General features: G+C 45.4%; 1 protein-coding gene across 6 annotated transcripts in view; it reads left to right on the top strand.

The window, feature by feature from the left end:
- The window catches only part of LOC117559050 (DNA (cytosine-5)-methyltransferase 3A-like), a 117,506-nt gene that overhangs the window by 38,188 nt on the left and 69,901 nt on the right, over positions 1-9,417 (top strand). For all 6 annotated transcript variants that reach the window (XR_004570915.1, XM_034235715.1, XM_034235699.1 and 3 more), the window contains 3 exons: positions 6,198-6,346; positions 8,031-8,116; positions 8,208-8,277. Coding sequence is in view for 5 of the 6 variants with exons in the window: in XM_034235715.1 (XP_034091606.1) it covers positions 6,198-6,346; positions 8,031-8,116; positions 8,208-8,277 (305 nt within the window). In the remaining variant the exon portion in view is untranslated. The remainder of the gene's footprint in view (positions 1-6,197; positions 6,347-8,030; positions 8,117-8,207; positions 8,278-9,417) is intronic.

The raw sequence follows: 9,417 nt of genomic DNA, 5'->3' as shown, positions 1-9,417 counted from the left end.
AACCGGCCTGGCCGCTTGAGGACGGTTAAGGACGCTTAAACGGGGCTACCCGCTGCAGTGGAAACGCGCCATATGTTCACTGAGGAAGTCTTGCAGTCGGCTGTTTAGGATGCTGCAGAATAACTTCCCCAGGTTGTGCTGCTGACACATATGCCTCGGTAATTGTTTGGGTCAAATTTATTTCCATTTTTAAATATTGGTGTGATGATTCCTTTGCTCCAGATGTCAGGGAAATGTCCAATGCCCAGAACGAGGTTGAATAGTTTCAACATGGCAGTGTTGAAACTATGGCTGCTAAATTTCAGCATTTCATTTAAAATGCCATCAGGACCGCTGGCCTTCCTTGGTTGGAGGGCCTGGAGTTTAGCCAGGAGCTCTTCCTCAGTAATGTTATAGTCTAAAGGGTTCTGGTTGTCTTTAACGACTGATTCTAGAATTTGTAGTTTGTTGAGGAGATCATTTTGGGCCGAATTCAGTGTAACGGTACTATACAGGTTTTCAAAGTGTGTTTTCCAAATGTCCCCATTTTGAATAGCCAGTTCTTCCTTGTGTGGTTTTCTGAAAGAGTGCCATTTCTTCCAGAAATGATTTGAATCAATGGACTCTTCAATGATTTCAAGTTGGTGCTGCACATGTTGCTCCCTTTTAGTTCTGAGTGTTCTTCTGTATAGTTTCAGTGTTTCCCAATATTGGAGGCGGAGCTCAGGATTGTCAGGTTGTCTGTGTTTTTGATTTGATAAACTTCTGAGGGTTTTTCTCAGATGTCTGCAGTCTGTATCAAACCACTTTTCATTGGTTGACTTTTTTGATTTATGATATTGTGGTTTTTTCAGATTGGATAAATCTGCCACATTGTCAAAGATGCTGTTAATATCCCACACAGCCTGATTCAGGCCATCATTACTGTGGGGATATGGGGTGGATAGAAAATGGTCTAATTGGGATTGAATTGTTTGATGTCTGATTGCTTTCTGGTACTCGTCCTTGCTATTGTTTGTCCATCTATAAGGTTGTTTGGTATAGTTCAGTTTACTGGGTTCTGCTGCGTGAGAGTCTGTTACTGTCTTCTTAATGTAGAGTGTAATTTTACTATGATCAGATAAGGGTGTTAGGGGGCTGACTGTGAATGCCCTCAGACAGAAGGGGTCGAGGTCTGTGATGCTATAATCTACTGAGCTATTGCCAAGAGGAGAGCTGTGTGTGTAGTGACCAAAGGAGTCCCCTCGAAGCCGACCGTTAACAATGTACAGGCCCTGCGTTCGGCACAGCTGCAGTAGTTGCTGCCCGCTTTTGTTGACAGTTTTGTCAAAGTTGTTCCTGTGGGGATGTGAAGGGAGGGGAATGCTGATTTGGCCAGGTATATGTTTGTCTCCCTGTGGGCTAATATAATCTGGTTCTATACCTGTCCTGGCATTAAGGTCCCCACAGATCAGTACACTTCCCTGGGCCTGGTATTGTTTGATCTCATCTTCAAGAATGGAGAAACTATTCTCACTATAATAAGGTGATTCTGATGGGGGGATATATGCTGTACACATGAAAATGTCTTTATCCATGGCGACCACCTCTCTTTTTATTTTGAGTCAAATTGAAAATTCGAGTTCTATTGAGTGTACAAGTTTTTCCTTGTACCAAATCAGCATTCCTCCTGAATCCCTGCCCTGGGTCACTCCTTTGAGTTTGGTGGATGGGAACACTATCTCTCTATAGCCTAAGGCAGGGGTGGGGAACCTCCGGCCTCCGGGCCGTATACGGCCCGCGAGACCATTTGGTACGGCCCTCGAGGTAATTTATAAACACACGCAAAAAAGAAAATAATTAAAGAAATCTAGACCGCAAAATAATTAAACAAGCGAGTGCCTGTTTTTCCTGGCCAAGGTCAGGGTCCATGAACACAACACGAGTCTAACGTGTATGTCTCGTCTGACTGGGGTGTAGTTCTGACGGAGAGCACCAGAACGCGGCTCCGGCACTTCAGATAAGGAGCCGTACACATGCCGCAGTGTTTGCCTGTCTGTGTCTTTAGCTGAAAGCCCAGTGGCGATCTGTTCATCTGTCATACCGTTCATACAATCAATAACTGTGTTGTTATTAGCATCTGGTTAGCTAGCTATGCTAACGAATATAATAAGCTTTTTCTCCAACCAGTGAGGTAAAGGCACATCTTTATATGATCATTATAGTTGTAAAAAAACAAGAGAATAAAGTAAACAGGTATAAAATACTATATGACAGTAAAAAAAAGTTGTTATTAATAAACAAGGATAGAGTTTGAAAGGGGAGTGATTTGTAAAAAATCCATAAAGAAAAACAGTTCTTACAGTTCTGTTTCATCTGGGTGTTGAGAGATGTATCCATAGATCTCTTCATGTTGCTCTCAAAGTGCAACAGATAGATGCTTTTAACTTCAACATAAAAAAAAATAAAAATCTCCCGGACCCCCCTAGAGTCGGTTAGACCCCCCCCCCCCCACACACATCTTGGGTCCATATCTTTCTGTTTTGATGGTCATGCCACAACCGTGCACGTGCATGCATGCGCGAGTCATGGTGAGATATCTGGATTAAGAGGTTGCTTTTTCTTTGCATGAAAGAAAGGCAAAATGAATGGGCTGTGATTTTAGTTTTTTTAAGCAGAGGTCAATCATTCGTACGGCCCTCGGAGGATGTTGAAAAATTGAAATGGCCCTTGAGAAGAAAAAGGTTCCCCACCCCTGGCCTAAGGGACAACCAGTGGACATGTCTCCTCTACTCCAGGTCTCCTGTAAAACCATCACATCTGCATCTCCTAACTCTTTGGTGAAGTCTGGGGTCCTGCTCTTAAGGCCAAAAGCAGAGGACCTCAGACCCTGGACATTCCAACATGAAATAATAAATGATCTAAAAACAGAGAAAGATTCAGAGCATTCAACATTAAAATGAGATAAACTCCCAAATCGCTGGTTGTCAATAAATAGGTTGATTTAAGAACACATTAGATATATGGGATTTCAATATACGATAGATTTAACAATTACAGAACAGTTTTTTTTTTTTTTGTGTCTACTGTATACAAGCAAGAAAACAAACAATGACTACTGATTGTCTACCGTGGTACCTGACCTATCAGGTGGGAGCAGAGCAGGCTGAGCATCTGCTGGATGTCTCTCAGCTCGTCGTGTGGGTGGGTTCAGGGACATGGGTGGTGGTGGTAAGGGTTGGGCCTGCTGTTCTCTTCACTGCCTGAGCATAACTCAGTGGGTCAGGGTGTAGCTTCCGTCGCTGTGGTTGGGGTAGGACCCCTGGGGACAGGAGTGGTTCTGGCCTTGCTTGAGGGTAATCATAGTTGCCCTGGTGGGATCTTAGTGGGGCATGGTGTGGAAGAAGATGAGGATGATCTTGACTCCATGGGTGTTGTCTGGGTGGTGGTCCAGTGGGGTGCCTTTCTGGTCTAAGGGGTTTTTGGGCCGGGCTGCTCCTTCTACGGGGTGTGGATTGGTCTCTATTGAGAGCGACGTCTGTCAGTGTCCGGGCAAAGATGGGGACTGTGTTTTTATACAGATGGACTTGGTCGTATAGACAGTTGATATTCAGGGTAGGGTGGTGGGCCAGGTGGACGTTGAGCCTCAGGATACAGTCTCTGGACATGTTGCTGTTGATCCTGTGGATGGTGTCGGGGTGGAGGTCTTTCCTTGGTAGCAGGGTTGACATGACCACTCGTGCTGTTGGGGAAGGTGGTGGAGGCTTTCTCTATCACTCCTCTGAGTGCCTCTGACACTCTCTCTTGCTGGCTGCTCAGGTCGTTGGAGCCAGTGTGGATGATGATGTGGCTTGGGGATCCCAGCTGCTCCTCTGACAGCAGGTCCATGGCATGTTGGGTGTTTGGACACCAGATTTTAGCCACTGTGTGGGTGGGGAAAAGTTTCTTTTCATCAATGAATTTTTCATTGGAGTCGATGAGGATGACAATGTCTGGCTTCCCTCTCTGCTGTGCTGGTCTGGAAGGATGAGGGGTGGTGTTAGTCTGTGGGCTACGGGTGGTGTTCATCTGTGTGATGGGGGAGATCTGGGAGTTGGGTTAGCCTGTGGGCTAGAGATGGAGCTGGGGGTAGAAGGTGGCTGCTGAGTTGGAGGGTTCTGGCTGCTCTCAATGGGGGTCACAGGGTTCTGGTTGTGGTCTGGGTGTGAGTCCAGCTGCTCTTTCAGGGCCTGTGCAACTCTCTCTGTCTCCTGAAGCTCCTCAGATAGAGTAGCCAGTTCTCTCCTGTAGCTCTGTCCCTCCTCTCTCAGCTCCCTCACCTCCTCTGTCAGAGCGGCCAGCCGTGCCATGTGACTCTCTCTGTCCTGCTGCAGCTCTCGCACCTCAGTCCTCACGGTGGACAGCTCTCTCCTGTGGCTGTCTCTGTCCTGCCTCAGCTTGGTGAGCTCTGTGCTGATGGCAGACGAGTCCCCCTGGACCGTGGTGTCCTGGGTTGGCTGTTGGCTGATCAGCTCTCGCAACTGTACGAGCTCTCTCTCCAACTCTGTGAACTTCACCTTCAGGTCAGTGATGGTGTGGTTCAGCTGGGGGTCCTGGGCCTGTTCTGGGCCGGCAGGTTCTCCCTCCTCAGGGTCAGCAGTGGGGCAGCCAGAAGTGGGGGTTGTGTCCGTCTCTGGCAGGGTGTGGTTGTTCTCAGTGGGGGCAGATTTCTCCTGTTGGGCCCGTTCCTTTATAAGGAGAAAGTCCAGCCCAAATTGTGTGAGGTTCCCCTGCACCATGACAGTCCCGTTCTTATATATGTTGACTGTTGTCATGACAGTGTCTGGGTCTTCTACCTCTTTAATTTTGAGTTTCCAGCCATTGCAGATCCCCTCTTTCTTCACAGAAGGGTAGTGGGCACTTATGGCGGCGTGCCATGCTAATGGCTGGTCTGTGAGGAAGATCAGATTGCTGACTTCTCCACTCTTGTACAGGTCAGCAAAGAGCGTCTCTGGTCTATCCTTCAACAGTTTTAGTTTGTATGCCTTCCTGGTACTCATTTTTGACTTCTTGTGGGTATACAAGAGGAACAGCCTCTGTACTTGCTGTGGTTGAAGCCATGGGGCTCTGCTGCTGCTGAACTGCTGCTGCTGTTACTCCTGAATTCCTCTTCTTAGCTTGGTGTTAGTTAGCTAGCAGGACAGTTAAGCAAATCGTCAGTTTGGCAGTTGGTTAGCCGTTGGTTACATTCTCTGCTGGGTTCTTCAGTTGAACAGTGTCGGTTAGCTAGCAGGACAGTTAGGCAAACCGTCAGTTTGGCAGTTAACTAACCGTCAGTTTGGCAGTTGGTTAGCAGTTGGTTACATTCTCTGCTGGGTTCTTCAGTTGAACAGTGTCGGTTAACTAGTAGGACAGTTAGGCAAACCGTCAGTTTGGCAGTTGGTTAGCAGTTGGTTACATTCTCTGCTGGGTTCTTCAGTTGAACAGTGTCGGTTAGCTAGCAGGACAGTTAGGCAAACCGTCAGTTTGGCAGTTAACTAACCGTCAGTTTGGCAGTTGGTTAGCAGTTGGTTACATTCTCTGCTGGGTTCTTCAGTTGAACAGTGTCGGTTAACTAGCAGGACAGTTAGGCAAACCGTCAGTTTGGCAGTTAACTAACCGTCAGTTTGGCAGTTGGTTAGCAGTTGGTTACATTCTCTGCTGGGTTCTTCAGTTGAACAGTGTCGGTTAACTAGTAGGACAGTTAGGCAAACCGTCAGTTTGGCAGTTGGTTAGCAGTTGGTTACATTCTCTGCTGGGTTCTTCAGTTGAACAGTGTCGGTTAGCTAGCAGGACAGTTAGGCAAACCGTCAGTTTGGCAGTTAACTAACCGTCAGTTTGGCAGTTGGTTAGCAGTTGGTTACATTCTCTGCTGGGTTCTTCAGTTGAACAGTGTCGGTTAACTAGTAGGACAGTTAGGCAAACCGTCAGTTTGGCAGTTGGTTGGCAGTTGGTTAGCTTCTCTGCTGGGTTCTTCAGTTGAACCGTATTTTCCCAGGTTTCTTGCCGTATCTCTTTCTTTTTTTGTTTCCAGGTAGGTCAATCCGTTCCACAGGTGTTTCTTCTTATAATTTTGTCAGAAAAGTTTAAGTTTATCTCATTTTAAAAACAGAAAAGCTGAAATCTTCAGGAGCTCATGATGATGATGCTGCTGTTCTCATCAAAGGTCTCTCTCTCTCTCTCTCTCTCTGTGTATCTCCCTCTCTCTCTCTGTGGTGCAGAGGGAACTGGACGTCTGTTCTTTGAGTTTTACCGCCTGCTGACGCTCATGAAGCCGAAGGAGGGCGACGACCGCCCGTTCTTCTGGCTGTTTGAGAACGTGGTGTTCATGAGTGGCCACGATAAATCAGACATCTGCAGATTCCTGGAGGTGATTATATTATTTATTAGTGTTAAGATAATCTCACTGGTCACTGGCTTGAGCTTCAACCTCAGGATCCATGTATCTGTGATCCTCTCCAGAATGGAAGTAGTCATCACATACAGAGCATCAACTAGTTCCTGAACAGTGTCCTTCACATGCTGATATCCAAGAGAGGGAGTTACACCGTCACAAGATGGAGGAATATAAAGCAGTATTCAATGTTTAGTTCAGATTAGCTCCACGTCAGAAATGAGCATGCTTGTCATATGTCTATCTCCATAGAGGCTGAGACCCCGGCCACACGAGGACGAAAACGGCTAAACGCATAGGATTAACGCAAACGCAATCGCAAACAAGCTTCCGTCCACACGCAATAGTTATCCGGATAGTGTCTGCCCACACGAGACCGCTCCGTTTAGCTCCAACCGCTGGAGAAGCTGCAGTACATATGCAGGAGCCTGTACGTGGCGCTGTAACTTCCTCCACAAAAGCAGCGAAGAAGCATGGTTGTCATGGTTGCCCTTCTGTTTATTCTCCGCGGTGGGGGCCGAGGGAACCGGGCAGAGTTTTTCGCCAGTCAACGAGTATTAAAGTTTAAATCTTCGGACAAAATTATAAAAGTGCCGGTCAAAGGTCTTCTTTGTTATTTATTGAGCTTTAAAACAAATGAATAACGACTCTATATATAATAATAATAAAATACACGGAGCCTCTCTTTTTCCTCCCTCTCTTCGGACAGCGCCAGTGTCTGTTTCATGCAGCAGCTGCTCCAGTAATGAGTGACCCGGCCGACAGTAAAAATAAACATATTTATAACTAGTTTAGGTAGTTTGAGAGGTGTCTCCGTCCTGTCAGATTAGACTTCACTCGCGTTTATGTCCATATTGAGAGAAAGATAAATAATCTGAATTCAGTGTGCAGTTTACTTTGACGCGGGGGTGAGCAGCAGAGGTGGGGAGAGGTGGGGCTATTGCCTCATCATTATCAGAAAATGATCGTATAGGGCGTACACACGGAGCCGTTGGACCCCCCAGAGCGTTGCGTATGCCGTTCTATCCACCTTGGGACCCGTTATCGTTTCCTCAGTCGTTTAGTGCCGTATTCGGTCATCCTCGTGTGGCCGAATGGTCTATATGACACTAAACAGTAACGCAAACGGCCGTTTTCGTCCTCGTGTGGCCGGGGCATGAATCATCATGTTAATCACATAGATATCATATGCCTCAAACAGTGCTGATGCTCTTCTAGGTCATCACACATCCTGTCATGTTCACAGCTACAGTTGGGATACCTTTGTTATCATGTTACTCTCATGTTGGAAGAGGACATTCAGTAGTTTCACAACATTTATTTACGGGTGTGCGGCAACTAAACTCCCAATAGTTGCTTATAGGCTTAACTCTGCTCTTAGCTTTGACCAATAAGAGTCCGTACTCAAGTTGTTGTTCTTGATATTTATTAAAGAAAATAAAACAAACGATGACTACAACTGGACCAAAGGGTCAACAGAATACAATATCGTATGGATTAAATTACCTTCGTCACATCCATGTGATACGTGCCAGAAGTGACCAATTACGACTATAGGATGTAAACAAATAATGATAATAAAATAAAATATTTTTGGCTCCTACATGTTGTAAGAATCCTCTCAAAGCTTTATCTCTTATTATTATCTTCATTTCTTCAGTGTAATCCGATCCTCATCGATGCAGTGAAGGTCAGTCCTGCTCACCGAGCGCGATACTTTTGGGGAAACCTCCCCGGCATGAACAGGTAAATAATTCAAATCAATATTCCCTTTCTTCAGTATATGCTCCTTAAAAACAGTTCTTTAGTTTAAATGCCTGTGTGGTTTTCTCTTTAGACCTCTGGCTACGGCTATGGATGATAAAGTCGGCCTGCAGGACTGCTTGGAACGCGGACGCATGGCAATGGTAGGAGCTTAACGTTTCCTGTGTGAGAAAGATGACATGATAAAGTGCTCAATAGATACATTTGGTAACATTTTTGCATTTCAAATGTGTTAAAGGGGCCATATTCTAGGACTCTTTAAAGTCTCTACTTTAAAGAGTCCTTTCCTGCTGATGTTCAGGTGTATATCAGTATGTAGTGTCTCTACTTTAAAGAGTCCTCTCCTGCTGATGTTCAGGTGTATATCAGTATGTAGTGTCTCTACTTTAAAGAGTCCTCTCCTGCTGATGTTCAGGTGTATATCAGTATGTAGTGTCTCTACTTTAAAGAGTCCTCTCCTGCTGATGTTCAGGTGTATATCAGTATGTAGTGTCTCTACTTTAGAGAGTCCTCTCCTGCTGATGTTCAGGTGTATATCAGTATATAGTGTCTCTACTTTAAAGAGTCCTCTCCTGCTGAGGTTCAGGTGTATATCAGTATGTAGTGTCTCTACTTTAAAGAGTCCTCTCCTGCTGATGTTCAGGTGTATATCAGTATGTAGTGTCTCTACTTTAAAGAGTCCTCTCCTGCTGATGTTCAGGTGTATATCAGTATGTAGTGTCTCTACTTTAAAGAGTCCTCTCCTGCTGATGTTCAGGTGTATATGTAGTGTCTCTACTTTAAAGAGTCCTCTCCTGCTGATGTTCAGATGTATATCAGTATGTAGTGTCTCTAATTTAAAGAGTCCTCTCCTGCTGATGTTCAGGTGTATATCAGTATGTAGTGTCTCTACTTTAAAGAGTCCTCTCCTGCTGATGTTCAGGTGTATATCAGTATGTAGTGTCTCTACTTTAAAGAGTCCTCTCCTGCTGATGTTCAGGTGTATATGTAGTGTCTCTACTTTAGAGAGTCCTCTCCTGCTGATGTTCAGGTGTATATCAGTATGTAGTGTCTCTAATTTAAAGAGTCCTCTCCTGCTGTTGTTCAGGTGTATATCAGTATGTAGTGTCTCTACTTTAAAGAGTCCTCTCCTGCTGATGTTCAGGTGTATATCAGTATGTAGTGTCTCTACTTTAAAGAGTCCTCTCCTGCTGATGTTCAGGTGTATATCAGTATGTAGTGTCTCTACTTTAAAGAGTCCTCTCCTGCTGATGTTCAGGTGTATATCAGTATGTAGTGTCTCT

Source organism: Gymnodraco acuticeps, unplaced genomic scaffold (assembly GCF_902827175.1).
Source record: "Gymnodraco acuticeps unplaced genomic scaffold, fGymAcu1.1, whole genome shotgun sequence".
Taxonomy (NCBI): Eukaryota; Metazoa; Chordata; class Actinopteri; order Perciformes; family Bathydraconidae; genus Gymnodraco; species Gymnodraco acuticeps.
This window is presented reverse-complemented; position numbering and strand designations above follow the sequence as displayed.